General features: G+C 34.1%; 2 protein-coding genes and 1 long non-coding RNA gene across 3 annotated transcripts in view; 1 reads left to right on the top strand and 2 right to left on the bottom strand.

Annotated features, from left to right (window-relative positions):
- The first annotated feature begins 889 nt into the window (after positions 1–889).
- Positions 890–3527, top strand: LOC127935028 (uncharacterized). Its single transcript, XR_008147950.1, has 2 exons — positions 890–1970; positions 2766–3527. It is a non-coding gene; the product is annotated as an uncharacterized LOC127935028 (long non-coding RNA).
- Positions 3528–5049: 1522 nt separating this feature from the next.
- Positions 5050–10519, bottom strand: LOC127935774 (annexin A2-like). The gene is made up of 13 exons (XM_052533932.1): positions 10380–10519; positions 9604–9652; positions 9321–9423; positions 9118–9206; positions 8691–8804; positions 8443–8533; positions 7726–7805; positions 7529–7567; positions 7073–7163; positions 6572–6679; positions 6422–6477; positions 5358–5465; positions 5050–5231 (listed from the first exon to the last, which is right to left on the bottom strand). The coding sequence occupies exons 2-13, from the start codon at positions 9643–9645 to the stop codon at positions 5172–5174; spliced, it is 981 nt and encodes a 326-aa protein (XP_052389892.1). The 5' UTR covers positions 9646–9652; positions 10380–10519; the 3' UTR covers positions 5050–5171.
- A 777-nt stretch (positions 10520–11296) lies between these two features.
- Positions 11297–15785, bottom strand: part of LOC127935565 (uncharacterized) — a 41902-nt gene continuing 37413 nt past the window's right edge. Inside the window, exons 13-22 of the mRNA XM_052533558.1 lie at positions 15239–15393; positions 14958–15084; positions 14587–14619; positions 14153–14265; positions 13840–13969; positions 13557–13696; positions 13328–13451; positions 13088–13246; positions 12814–12973; positions 11297–12185 (exon numbers count right to left, since the gene is read on the bottom strand). Of these exons, the coding sequence (XP_052389518.1) occupies positions 12097–12185; positions 12814–12973; positions 13088–13246; positions 13328–13451; positions 13557–13696; positions 13840–13969; positions 14153–14265; positions 14587–14619; positions 14958–15084; positions 15239–15393 (1230 nt within the window). The 3' untranslated portion in view covers positions 11297–12096. The remainder of the gene's footprint in view (positions 12186–12813; positions 12974–13087; positions 13247–13327; positions 13452–13556; positions 13697–13839; positions 13970–14152; positions 14266–14586; positions 14620–14957; positions 15085–15238; positions 15394–15785) is intronic.

The following is a 15785-nucleotide window of genomic DNA, read 5'->3' as shown; positions in this document are numbered from 1 at the left end:
GAACTATTTTTTCATTTTATTGTTAACATAACTTATAACTTATTTCAATAAATACTTAAACAACTGTATGCAAACTCTTTTCACTTACACATAGATTTATTTTGATTTGATTTTAAATGGTGCTGGGTTCATTCTCAAATCTTCTGCTAACTGGAGTTAGCAGACGTTAATGACTTGAGTCATATGCTGTAAATCTATTTGTCTCACAAATTGATAAAAACTGTAAGCTTACGAAACAGACATTTTCATGAAAGATGTATTATCTACATAATAGTTCAACTTCCTTGTGGTGAAGGTCAGCATGATCACAGTACAGATTGGTTGGCAACGGTAGAATTACATGACATGCTTCAAAAGAACAACAGGAGAATTTAATGATACAGCAATTGTTTTTTATGCACAGTAACTATACTATGGGATTCCAAAGTGGACAGATTTACAGCACAAATGTAATGTTTTATTAAAAGCATTTGTTAAGGAACTTATTAATAAACTGAATGTCTTGGATTTGTGTTCATTGTGTTTGTTTTACTTGATGATCCAGAAAGTCAGTTTTCAAGATGTTGAAATATATTTGTTTCCTGTTTTGCATTTCATATCAAAAAAAAGGAAAAGATAAAATTAAAAAATTAAAATAAAAAAAGAAAATATAACATATAATGAACTCTAGCCATAAAATGGCTATACACAAAATGTATGAAATAAATTATCAGCATATATTTCATACATTGACAGGTTCAATAGTAAACATTAATAATGTGTTAAAAGATTTGGTTACATTTTATTTGAATGGTCCACTTTAGACATTCTTACGCAGCTACATCAACAAACTCTCAAAATAAAGTATTAAGCAAAGATTGATTAACATGGATCGAATGCCATCTATCTGTCTGTCTGTCTGTCTATCAATATATATCAGACTTTACATGTGAAATAAATAAACAATTATGAATTTCACATTAGCATGAAATTTGATTACCATTTTAAGCAATTACTGACAAAAACCTAATATGGTGTTTGTATAACAAAATATACATAATAAAGCAAATTTAAAAATGTTCTATGTTCAGAAGCCCTTCAGATACAAGAGTGTACAGAAGCCTGTTGAGGAGCATTCATACACATTAACTTTTATTATAATAAACAAGTCACTCTTCAGATCAATGTGACCTACATTGGCAACAGAGGAAACAATGAGTAAAAAACTGTGAAGAAGAAAAGCAGAAGCTACTTTAAATCAACTGAACAGCATGTGATGCCAAGTAATATAAGTTTATACAAGTCAGTCAAACTTTCCATATGAGCTTTGAGTTTAATTGATGCATTGATTATACAAGTGGATATCTTTATTGAGAGTATTATAGGATCCAGAGGTCACATGATCCAGAGGAACAAGGAAGCAAAAGGATATTTCCAAGAAATATTATTACACCCTTATATCTGCTCGTTGTTATGAGGTATAACTGGAAAATAGGGAGGAAAAAAATGGGTTAAATAATGAGAAAATTGGGAGACCACACTAAATAATCTCCTAACACAGTGAATCTAAATAAAAAGATGATATGTTATCATGCGATATGAGAGGCGAATAAGACAATCGTTTGATTTCGGTTTACAGGAAAAGGTTAACCAGTAGAAATCCATAATTAGTAACATCTTAAAATCAATAAAATCTGGACACACTCCAGAACAAAGACAACCTTCATCCTAGACCAGGGATTGGCTGTTCAGCCTGAGTTTTCACGAATCCACACCTGTGTACGACCATGAGAACATGACATAATTACAGAACCTTATATAAGAGCGGAGGAGGGACACAGCCTCTTTATTGTGCGCACCTGTCGGCTTGGTCACAGTTTGAAGCAAATTTCATTCTCTGTGGTATCATTTCTGATTACAGTTTTCTCTCCATCATGAAGTGGACGATCATAAGATTCTGCATGTTGGCTCTGCTGGCCTCCCAGGCTCAGGTAAATACATACACATCCATCAATAACTTGTAACTTATTTTATATTCACACTCCACACAATGCTGATGTCTTACAATATTATCATAAGCTATTGAAATATGTCCGGGCAGGTAGTCTTGAACAGGCTAAGAAAGAGGTCAGATTCCGATAAGCTCTTTTCAAAGCTAAATGATAATGCAAATATTGAACGTTTTGGGATATAACAATTACAAAATTACAAAATGTAATATACAGAATAATACTTTTTTTGTGGTTTCCCAGTATATATATATATATATATATATATATATATATATATATATATATATATATATATATATATATATATATAAATAATATATATAAATATATATATAAGTCTAAACATCTTAGAAAAAAAGGTATTTTCAGATAATCTAACTTGACTTATTTGTATTTCTTGTTTTAAGCAAAAAATAACAAAACATAGTGAGATTTATGATTGAAACAATGGCTTTAAGTTGATGAAGTAATAAAAAGACTTCTGTTCTGCTTCTCAAGTAAATGGATAATTTTTCAAATATATTCAGATGTTTTTACTGGATGACAATAATAATAATAAAAAATAAAATAAAATAAGGAAATGATTTCCCAAGTTATATTTACAACAATTATACTACAATAGTGAGAACAATAATAGGGAAGGGGAAGTTTCACACCAATGAAATCTGAGGAACGAACTCTGCATTGTGTTTCATTTTTAACATCTAATATTGGCAGTGGTTAATAGCTTTTAACTGTTTAATTTAATTAAGCTTTTTAATTGTTTCCTAAAAGAGTAACGTGACAACGACTGTGACAATCGACTTGGCAACATCTCATAATACTTCAGTTCCATGGACAAATTCAACAACTGTCAAGATTTCAACTACAACTCAACCACCTGTTCCAACAACCAATCTTACTTTACCCACAATAACGAGCAAGAATACTCCAGGTTCAACTCAAGCCAATGGGACGACTTTGCAGCAAAATGTGACAACTGCATCAGGTCAGCCAAACACAACGTCTCCATCTCCAAAGTCCACCATGAGTCAAACACCTGGTTTTTCAAGCAGAAATACAGATTCGACCACATTCACAAATTCCTCAACTACAGTGAATGCCACTATGACAACAGTAGGACAGACCACAATTGGGACAACTAAGTCATCCAGCGACTCACTGACAGTTACCATCATCAACTATATTCTGCCCGTCCTGCTGTACAAGATGTTGAATTGAGCATTATTTGATTCAGTCCTGGATTAAATCTAATTTGGAATGTTTTGTAAAGTACTGTAGAATAATAGAATATAAGTAATATATAAAAGTACAGACTATATGTATCTAGTGAGCATGTAACTGACTATTACATTTACAGTAGCATAAGCCAAAACTGAACATCAGATAATAATATTATTGATTGAATGTTTGTTATGATTGCACACACCTGCTTGATGCATCACAAATGAGGACTTCCTCAAAAAGCACGTAAGATTTCAAATGAAAAATGCATAGTTTAAAATAATGTCTGAAATAAAGAAGAAGAAAAAATGATCTGTTGATTGTATGCGTGTCTTTCATAGCTAAGACTAGTGTTGATTTTCATTTTAATGTGATGGTAATGTATTTACTGTTTAGTAACTGGGCCTTTTCTGCTAAAATAGTACAAATCAATCATTTCCTTTTCCTCAGTTTATGATCTTATGGCATACTGGAAAATCAAATGAGTCAAGCAACAATCTAGAAGATAAGAATGACAAATAACACGGTAAACGGTCTTAAAGGTATACTGCACCCCAAAGTAAAATTCTTACCCCCGTGTCGTTCAAAACCTGTAAAAGCCTGTAAAAAGCCTGTAAAAAAAACCTGTAAAAGTCTGTCTTCGGAACACAATTTAAGATATTTTGGATGAAAACCAGGAGGCTTGTGACTGTCCCATTGACTGCCAAGTAAGTTACACTGTCAACGTCCAGAAAAGTATGAAAAGCACCGTCAGAATAGTCCATCTCCCATCAGCGGTTCAACCGTAACATAATGAAGCGACAAGAATACCTTTTGTGCACCAAGAAAACAAAAATAACTTTATTCAACAATTTGTCTCCTCTGTGTCTCTCCACATCACTGTAGCACAATTTTGGAGAATATCTGCTGAATACAAGCAGCGTACGCTCTTCTGAATCACCTGCAACAGAAGGATGTTTTCTTTCAGATCAAAGTGTAAAAACGTATCCTTGTGGGGCAGCTGACACAGAAGATTGTAGGTTGCCTCTTAAATAAAAGCATTCATTACTTTCAAAAAAATAAATAAAAATAAGCAGCAAAACTGTTTCCAATATTGATGTTAAATCAGCATATTAGAATGATTTCTGAAGCAGTCTGAGTTATGATGCTGAAAATTCAGCTTTGATCAAATAAATTATATTTTAAAGTATATTAAAACAGAAAACCATTATTTTAAATTGCAATAATTTCACAATATTACTGTTTTTGTTTTCTCTATTTCTGATTAAAAAAATAAAAAAATAAAAAATACAGCCATAATGAGCTGAAGAGAGATCTGTAAAAAACATCACAAATCTTCCCTGCCCAAATCTTGACTGGCAGTGTATATATATATATATATATATATATATATATATATATATATATATATATATATATATATATATATATATTCAATCAATAATATATATATATATATATAATTCCCCTCAAACAAAAGTGAAAATTGTAAAAATAAAAATGAAAGAGTCCTGTTTTGAATCAAGCCCTATAACCACAGTGTGTTCTGCTTAATCTTAAAAACACTTATGGGCAATAATATAAAAAAATAATCCAGAGATTTAAGGTGAGAGCTTTGAAAGACCATTTCTGCCACATAAAAAAGGCATGCTTAAGTCAATCAATATAATGATATAGAAGTAAAAATTTTGACATAAAAAGTCATGAAAATATAAGAAAAAAGTCGTAACTGACAATACAAGTTGAAAATTGTATTTAAAAAGTTCAAAATTTTGTTATTAAAACTCTATTGCCTTCCACAGGGATTTGTAAAGAACAGTGCTACAATTCTCAGTAACATTTTATTTATTTATTTATTCAGACCCAAAGTTTTTTTTATTAAAATGAATGGAATGTGCTTTCACTGTGTGCACGTAAATGTAAAAATGCTTATTTGCATCAGATACAGCACTTCTTCTAATCTTCTGCACGACATATAGCCAACAAACCCTGCTGGAGTTCACCTTTGAACTGCTTCTATTGAGAAAACAAGAAAAAACAAAAAACAAACAAAAACATTATTTAGCTGGAATTAACAATGATAGTAAAGACTGGTTTAAAGATGTGTGTGTGTGTGTGTGTGTGTGTGTGTGTGTGGAGGACCTGTAAGGTCGTGTACAGAGAAGTCCCTGTTGACTGAAGGTATGCCACTCTAACTCTCAGTAGATCCTCCTCACTGTGAGCCACCATCACACCCTGGACCACCGGTGCCTTCAGAGTACAGGACACAGTATGTCAACACATATTTTTAGGCAAGGCATGGCAAGCCAAGGCAAGGCAAGGCAAAGCAATGCAAGGCAAGGCAAGGCAAGGCAAGGCAAGGCAAGGCAAGGCAAGGCAAGGCAAGGCAAGGCAAGGCAAGGCAAGTTTCATTTCATACACAATGGTAACTTAAAGTGCTTTACATAAAAGAAAGTAAAACAATCATATAAAACAAAAACAAGAAAATTATTTAAACGTATTTAAAATGAATTTAAGGTTGTGCAATCATTTTGGTTTACATAATATACAGTGCAATTCATGAAATACAGTTCAGACGTAGCGCAGTGCTCATTCAATAAATGCACAGCTAAACAGATGAGTTTTGAGTCTAAATTTAAAAGTGGCCAATGTTTTAGCACATCTGATCTCTTCTGGAAGCTGATTGCAATTGTGGGCAGCATGATAACTAAAAGCAGACTCCCCTTGTTTTGTGTGAACCCTTGTTATTTCTATCTCACTCGATCCTAATGATCTGAGTGGTCTGTTAGGTTTATATTCAGTCCTAAGTCATTGAAATTTTCATTTCAAAGCAAAAAAAAAAAAAAAAGTCTGTGGGCCACTGAGCATTATACAGTGAATAAACAAGCAGTGATCTCAGCATTTGTATAAAGCTGTATATTTGTTTTAAAGAACTTCCCGTTTTGTATTTGCATGCGCTTTGCATGGATTTAGCAAGTTGTATTTTTGTATTTCAGGAAATATTTTTTTTCATTGATACATAGCTGTCAATATTTAGCCCATCAAATAGGTGGTTTTAGGTTTTATTTTACTCGTTGGCACCCAAAATGCTGGCAAAAGTTTTAAACTAAATAATTTAGGAATGGCATTTATTAACTTAAATTAAAAAAAAAAAAAAAAAAAACCAAACAAACAACAACAAAAAAGAAAAGAAATCCCAAGCTTACTTTCATAGTTTGGATCCGTTGTGCCAAGAATAGATATTGGTTTTGTATACATTGCACTGATGAGAAGAAGAAAGAGATGAATTGCAAATGACATTTACATTTATTGATCACACACACATTAATACATCCTCAAACAAAAAACAGTTTTACCTAGTGTCTTTAAGCCCTTTTTGAAGTCTCCAGAGAGGACTCCTTTAAAATGTCCGTCTAAAGTCTCCTTCACTGTCTGGCCTATCTCAAACTCCAGTTCTTCCAGCACTGAAGTAGAAATGTTCACACACATTTGAAATATTTTATTGTTTGTTGCTATACAAGACTTAAATTGTACATATGGTCATTTTTCACAAATTTGCATGAGTCAAATTTGTCAAAAACGTTACACAAGTAATTACTTGTACCAAGGATACAGGAAATAACAGCCTTTCCAAACACTACGTCTGCCAATAATGGCAGATATTAATCAGTAATAATGAAATGTTCTGACACATCTCTTGCACAACAACTTCAGTAGAAGTATAAGCTGTCAAATTTGGAAATACCTTAAAATATAAAATCCCTAGATTTAATTAAATGTTAATTAAACCCACATTTATCTTCTGAAGGCATTTCCAACAATTTTGTCCCTGAAATAATAGCTAGATCTGAACTCACCAGTTCTAAGATGGTCTGGGTTTCTTGTGGTGAGTAATTTGATCCAAATATCAGCTGCAGGTTTCTTGTTTTTCAGCTCCTCAGACAAAGACTGTAAAACAAAATGAAAATATAGCTACTGATTTCAATCACACAGTTCAGTCAAGTATATGAAATATGCAACTTATCTGAGTGGACTTCTTAGAAAACTTTGAATATCTGTCATCCAATATGGATATCCAAAAAAAAGAATATCTGTGATCTAACTGAGCTGAAATCCACAATCTGAATACTATTTAAGAAGTCAGCTAGAGGTCACGGAACAATCACTGGCCGTTGCAGTGTAACAGATCAAACAAAGCAAAGTCAACATAGGTTTTATGGTTAATTCTTTATCAGCTACATTTCTTGATATGACATGAAAGCAGTCCTTTGAGAAAGAGAGACAGAAATCTTTGTGAATATATATGGACTCACTGCTATATCCTGGTCAATAATCCCTGGCCCATTCTCTTTCTGATAAAGGATAGAGAGAAAGAAACAGAGAGATTGAACACGATTACTCGCATAACAAGAGATACTGACATGGTGGTGACGTATCAACATAATGAAAAAACGTTTTTGATGGTAATTATTAAATAGTGAGATTTAGGACAGGAAGTAACACACGTTACCTTCAACAATGCCACAACGAGCTTTGCAAAATCTCCACTGGTTTCACTTATCAAGTCTTTCTCCAAATCCCGCTTATATTCTGTTAAAGTGACAATGTTGAAACATTTAAACACAGACTGATAGAAAATGTATGCAATTTTCACTGTTATATTAAATTCTTATAGCATATATAACATATGCACTAGCGTTTAAACTTTTGGGGGTCAGTAAGCTTTATTTTTGAAACAAATTAACACTTTTTTTCAAAAAAGGATGCAATAAATTGATTGAAAAATGACAGGAAAGTCTTTTACACTGTTATCTAAAAAGAGAATTTCAAATAATTTTTTTTTTTTACTTTGAACTTTTTATTCATAAAAAGAAAAAAAATTATGAACAGACCCCAAACTTTTCCCACAAATGCTAACGTAATTTACAGCATTTTTGTGTTGCTTTACAGTGGAAAATTACCAGTAATCAATAATTATTTTGTGTCATATATGACACAATTTTCTGTCAACATTTAGTGCTCATGTTGATTTACCATCATACCAAAAACCTTTTTTATTTTTATTATTATTATTATTTTTATCATTATGCAATGCTTTAATTTACTAAGAGCAGAGTTAAAAGTGAGATGTTCCAAAAAATAAAATAAAAACCAAGAGGTTTTTAATAGCATTAATTACATTTAAAGGTTCTCCTTTTTACATATTGTAAAATAATTCCTAAAGCACCTTGACTGTATGCAGCCCTGATGTCAGAGAGCTGCTGTGGGGTCCTTGTGCACAAAATCTCCAAAAGAGTTTCTTCATCTGTACCAGCCCCCTGAACACACAAAAAATGAATACAGTCTGAGTGGATGTCCATCTATAGTTAAATGTATGCTGATAATCTCTCTCTCTCTCTCTCTCTCTCTCTCTCACACACACACACGTAATTGCATACTCAAAGACTAGCACTATATTAGGGATTAATGCCAAACCTCCATGGCTTTGCGTAAGCGATGGGCCTCAAACTTCTCTGGTATCATCATCAGTCCAAGTATCAGAGACTGCAGATCACCGGAAAGAACCTTCTTCAGACTTGCTTCCAATTCCTGTAGCACACACATACACAGGAACACACATATTTTGTTTTATCATGATGAGAATTATTCATTGACTTCTATTGATTTTATACTGAGTTAATGATATTTTATATCCTCTAAAACCTTAACCAAATCCTCACAAACCTTTCTTTATTTTTAGATGTTAGAATTTGTATTACCCTTTTAGGACATTTAGTCACTATATAATGCATTATATCACTTAGTCACTTCTTATAGTATTTGGCTTGTAAAAAAACACAACCTGACCCCCACACAGAGACTGACCAGCTTGTGATGATTTGGAGATTTGTTTCTGACTTACTTTTTGTGAGAAATTCTTGTAGGCCTGGGCAAGAGATTGTCTCTGAGCATTACTGCGATTGGTCAGTATTCTCACAATGGTGCTCACATCTTTAACAAAAAAGTAATGGTCGTTTGAAATGAAAACAATTAAATATGATAGACTGCTAGAAGATTGACTTTTACTACCACAATCATGCCTCATGAGCATTGATATAAGTGTACCTTTCTTCTCCAGTGCAGTGTGAAGGACTGTAGCATCTCTCTCGGGATGTAAATTTGGGAAAGGACGAACAGACCCCAGGGTGCCCCACCACATGGCTGCAGACTGCGGGATGATAAAAATATAGGCAATGTGAAGAGGAGGATGGAGATTGTAGAAGAAAAGAATCCTGATGTAAAAGAAAAATGGTATTGAGAAGATGATTCGAAAAAGAAACAGGAGATTTAGTGACAAACAATGAGTCCTACACAAAAAGTGAAGTAAGTACAGATGCAAACATTTTACCGTAAGTGGAGAAGTTTCCTGTGTGTTAGCTTCTGGCTCCATGTCACCCCTTGTCAATGTGGAAAAGTTATGCACAAAAATGGTGTAAAAACAATTTGGATGCACTTTATTTTACAGTAAGTGTACATACAGTGTATTTATCTAAGAAAGTTCTGGTAACACACGGGGTACAGTTACATGGGGTAGGGTTAGGTTTAGGGGTAGGTTCAGGGTTAGTTCCTAGTTATTACATAGTTATTGTAATTACTATAATAAGTACATCGTATGTACATGGGGAGCAGGACTGTAAAATAAAGTGCTACCAACAAATTTCTCTAGCAAATTCCACAATTGATTTTAAAGAAATGGCAAGTAAAAACGAATTATACATTATATTTTAAGTAGAAAAAAACTGAAAAGTATTTTGATGTAAAACATACTCCAATAATCTTTGTTTTATTTAAAACTCATTTCATGAGAAATAATTCTTAAAGTGTATATGGGGAAAAAACCAATAAAGAAAAAAAAAAAACCCACAAAACCTCAGAAAGACCACTGTTCTTCAAAAATATTGAAATTTTTCAAAGAAAAAATTAAAAAAAAATAAAATAAACAAAGACATTAACTTCATTTTCACTTAACATAGGGCCTATCTGTTCAAAATTAAAATATGCTTCAAAAATATCCTTCTGACAAAAAGAGTAAAGCAAATGAAAATGAAATTAGTTTAAAAAGGTTTACCTAGCTTAAAAAAAAAAAAGATTACTGAGACAGTGATGATTATTAAGTTGGTTTACCTATACTGAAGACTCAGAATGAGTGTCTGTGAGATGTCAGTTTCAGCTTTTTTTAGTGACTGACTCCTGATCTTCAGTCTCTCAAACTTAATAACGCAAAATGAAAACACAGGTTAAAATCAATGTTGGGAAATAAATAGCTTCCGTACGCTGCTCGTCTGCTGCAAGAAGCACAAAACGTCTCAAACCGAACAAGCTATCAATGCCTTAGATCAGATCAGATCAGATATCTCATGGGTGTAACCTTGAGACTACACACAAGAACTTAAAAAAACTGGAAGACTCAGTTGACCAGATTCCTCCCCAAACAACATTTCTGAATTAAAGATAGTTCGAAAGAGAATTCTCGAACACATTTTGATGAACATTTATAAAGTTCGATGTCAGTTATTTGCTACAAGCTGTATAAAACAGGTTGTAATTTGAGAAATGTGTGAACGTGTTTTTAAAGTCAACAAAGAAGTTACTGGAGCTGAACATGCATGTAACTGCATGTGTACATAAACGTGTAAAAATGTTGAAAACATCAGGAGAATTCACCTCCACCTGCAAGAGCAACATCATCAGGTGTGGCTTTTGATTTGTAGACCTGATCAAACTGAATGGCACCAGCACACGCATCTGCATACTCGTCATTCATCAGCAGCCCTTATCAGACATCTTTACACACGTAGTAAACACGCCGCTCTTGACCTCGCCGCTCCAGTCCTGTCACTGATCGTATCTGATCTCAGGGTTAACACAAGTCATCCAGTCTGGCAGCATGTTTCCAAAACCAAGTTAAACTGATTAAAACTAATAAACATGCACTCCTGGATATGTATGCCTATACTGTACAAGATGTTCTTGAAGAACCGTTCTAAATTAAGACAAATAGTAAAACATCAATAGCCAACATTTGATGAATTAAGACATGATTTTTTTTTTCACGTAGTTTTATTAAAAAATTAAAACCGCTCCCTGTTACATAATATTTTTACATTGTACTATGAAAATAACATTTATACATAATAAAGTTTTCCAAATCATGGTGACTTTATATTGACTGACATAAGCACACTTTTTGGTATTAAAAACAACAGGACAGACATAAATCTGGTAGAATTCACTCTGGTAGCATTTGCAATGACTATAAACTAATTGCAGACACTGTGCTATAAAAGTATACCCAATATGTCAGATAAAAGCTGAGACAAAACGACATAAGCTTGTAAACAAATAAAATGAGCAGAAATGAAAAATCCTTGGAAAGTTGCCGGAAACATATACAATGATGACATTCTCATGTGACGTATAGGGAAACAGGAAAAAAAGAAAAAGAAAAAAGTTTCTAAGTGACTTAACCACCAACACCATCAACAGTTTGTAAATGAGCCATAGGTAATATGGTTTATTCAAACTATGTGCAAATAAGACACGTCACAGACGAGAGCTTTATGTTTCACAATCAAGAAAACTAGCATGCTGAATGATATTTGACCTCTGCTTCATTTTTTATTTTTTTTTAAATGGCAATACATTACCTATGATTCATTTCACCTATTAACAGACAGGAGAAACTTTCCCCACCCAGCATCTTCTGATTGTATGTAAGGATGATTCACTGGTGCCCTCAAAGTGTCATATGTCAGTTCAGGTAGAGCTTGTATTGTTGGGGCAGGACAGATGGGTGGATTCAAAAGGAGAGGGGGATCAGATGAAGAAGAGAGTGGCGCGATTAAACAAATTCCATCTCCCACTGTTGACTGGCATGTTCCCCGTTCTCTTCTCGGATCACTAAATGTTGTTTGTCATATGTCTTACCCCCTGTAAAAGAAAAAAGAAAAAAAAAGACAAATTAGACTGCATGAAGAACATTTTTAGTGTTGCCAACATCAAAATTTTAGGTAGAAACACATATATTTATAAAGAAATTTAAATATTTTATATTTATAAGACAAAGTATACACTACCATACAAAAATGTAGGGCCGGTAAGAACACAGAAGCTGCATTTATTTTCATAATATAGATTTATAATAAAGTATTAAATTTTTTCAAGAAAGATGTGTTATACTGGAGTACACTGTTACAAAAAAAAAAAAAAAAAAAAAAAAAATATATATATATATATATATATATATATATATTTTTTTTTTTTTTTTTTTTTTAAATATTTCTTAAAGTTTCTTAATCAATCAAGGTCAGCAAATGTTGTTTGATAAATTTGGATGAAGTATGGCACGGCACTGCTTTATTGATGTCAACTACCCTTACTTTTTTAAATTCTAAACAAAAAATTAATCTTTAATACATTAATAGGAATAGGAATACAATGATATTTTTCATAATGAATAGTAAATAAATTGCCATTTAATAAATAATAAAATAAATAGGTACAATATACAGTAATACATTTTGTACTTTGTACAAAAAAGCATCAAACTATAGTTTACCTTTGATATCCAGCACCATTCCGGGGAAGGTGACACTGGAAATTGTGCCGCTGACCTGAGCGCTCCACGTTTGCACTGGCACACGTGTTTCAGTCCACAGCACCACCTTAGCACCCGACTCGACATTACCCATCACCTGCAGACTCATGGTTCGAGCCAGCTGACAAAAAGAGAGCATACATTTAAAAAATCTGAGAAGGGGTGACTTAAAGAAGTTGTAAACTATGAATAACCATACATGCATTATTCATCAACATCATGGTGTGCAAAGCACCTTGTTTTTGATCAGCCCGTCCTGATAAAGCCAAATATCACTCATTCCCTCCACCTGCTCTGTGACGACCACGCGGCCTGTCTTCATGTCCTCAACACCACCCTGCACTGATATGTAGTGGCCCGTCTCTTTATTTTTGATGCGGAACAGTCTTTGTTTCTATAGGGATATAAACAAACAATTAAAAAAATGGACGTACAAATGATAGGAAATACATAAGAAATACTCTGTGATACTAACTTGTCTGACTGGATACAAGGAGCCGATACAGGACAGAGAGCTGAATTTACTCCAGTTTGGGATTTCAATTGTCTCCAAAAGGTACTGGCGCCCCCTGTAGTTACTATGTTCACATAACACCCAACTGCAAAGAGATTGGTGTGGTTTTAACATACATATGTTAAAAATCTCATACAAAATAGACATGAAAGCTCAAATGTACTACTAATAAGCAGCCCATCAAACCTACCAGCCACTGTTGACCCTAACAGAGAGGAAATGTGGATTAAATCCTTCCTCCCACATGTTGTAAATCTGTGTGTCAATTGTGACCTCCCGACCTTCAAAGCTCTCCAGTCCAAAGAGTGAGATTGACGGCACCGAAAATGTCTAAAGGGGGAACAGATGGGTGAACAAAGAGAGCTATATGTAGTTAAATGTATCGTCTACAGATTTTTCAATGGATCATGGCTCAGATCATTTGACGACCTCCTTTTCCAGAAACATATTAAGAAAGCAGGGTTTCTGCTCACCATTGGAACTGCTTTGACCGAGCGAATGCTGTAGTCAGTTGGGACGCCCATGCTGGTCAGGTTGGGATAATCTCCTTCAGACAAAACATACATGTTTCCTGTGAACTTCTCTCCTCCATATAACACCCAACTGAAATGAACAGAGATATACATACTCAGAGTGTCACAATCTGAGGAGAGATTTGAACATGAATATAGTGAAAGGTAATGCATGTTGAATCTAATGATTACAGTTGTATGTGTCTACATGCATTATGGAGCAACTGTATACACTCATCAAAAAATGTATCCCACCCTTAATTTTCTCACTTACCTTCCTCCCACCACTCTGCAGGACTTGACACTGAGACTTTCAGACAAACAGTCCTGGTTCTGATGACACACCCGACATGAGCCCTGGAAATCCAGCTCGGAGTAGAGCAGCACCTGCAGCAAAGGGAAAGAGAGGACAAATGTTTCATTAAATGCAGTGTGTTAATAAAAAAGATTTCTTTTACATACTGCTGTTCAAAAGTTTTAACACTGTTAAATACGATTTCTGTTTCAAATAAATGCAGTTCTTCACTGTTTCCACAAAAATATTCAGCAGGACCACTGTTCATCATTGATAATTATGTTTCTTGAGCACCAATGGAATAAATTACATTAAGAAAATATATTGCAATAATATTTAACAATCTTACTGTTTTACTGTATTTTCGATTTTATAAAAACGCAGCCTCAGTGAGCATAAGAGACTCAGCTTACCTCATTTCTGAAGCTGGGTCCTTCACTAGGTGCCTGAAATACATAAGAACAACCTTATTAATGAAATCAAGGACATAATATAAAAAAATTGAGATTCATAGGGGAATTCATGGCTGTGAAATAATTAATGTCAATTAAATACTTAAATATTATTTCAGCACATTTAACATCTGGTTGAAGCAGATTGCAGATGGTTATGAAATAATAGACAAGAATTTACAATGAATTACCAGATGAAAAAGTGATTACGCCTCTCAAAGTTCTCTGATATCTACTCCTTATGCAAAACATATTCAACCACACACAATTTGAGTGAACAGTCCTCACACAAAGTGTTTGGATTTGATAAATGAATAATGTGTCTGACTTACTGTGAGGATGGGCTGTATGGAGCAGATGCGGTTGTCTACAGAGCCCCAGTCTTCACAGCTGTTGTAGAAGCCTTTTTCCAAGACATACTGGTTACCTGAGAAATCCACATGAGAGTAGGCCACCCATCTGAGGAAAGAAAGAAAAATCAGTTCATATACTTATTAAAACATGGCTCGGTCTACCAGACTGGAATAAGACAATAACTATCAGATAATGTATGCAGAAGAGTTTTAGTCACTCAAACATTGCTACATCAAAAGATGGAGGGATCAGAACATACGCTCCACTCAGCACGTGGATGGAGTGGGTGTTGATGCCAAACCCAAACAGCTCCACATCTGGGACAGCTTCTGCCACCTCAAATGTAGGCTCTTCATTCTCCTCTTTATCCTCTTCAGGTGTCCCATATAACACCAGCAGGGGCTCGGATAGGTCCTACAGGAAGCAGATTTCACAGTCCAAAAAAAACTTATTGTCAAAATCCAGTCTAACTTCTGTTCACTTACCAACCTGGGCTACATTTCCCATCATCCACTGCACTGATTGCACACAGCTGTAACCAATCACATGCTATGGATGATTGGATATGTAGTCCAGTGTAAAGTGCAACAATCTTTGTAGTTTGAGAGTCCAAAGTGAGAGGGTGTATAGGACAGGATGAGTGAACGGACGTTAGTAGACCGGATTCATGACACTTATAACTTTGAACATTTATTAATTTAGTTTACAATAACTTTTAATGATGAAGTGCACTAAACACCAAAATGTTGTGCAAGCTTAACTTCATTGTCACCAAGACAATAACTTGTGTGTGTGTGTAAGCACAC

This window comes from Carassius gibelio, chromosome A19, assembly GCF_023724105.1.
Source record: "Carassius gibelio isolate Cgi1373 ecotype wild population from Czech Republic chromosome A19, carGib1.2-hapl.c, whole genome shotgun sequence".
NCBI classification, from domain to species: Eukaryota; Metazoa; Chordata; class Actinopteri; order Cypriniformes; family Cyprinidae; genus Carassius; species Carassius gibelio.
The sequence above is the reverse complement of the archived record's forward strand: the minus strand, read 5'-3'. Positions and strand labels throughout refer to the sequence as shown.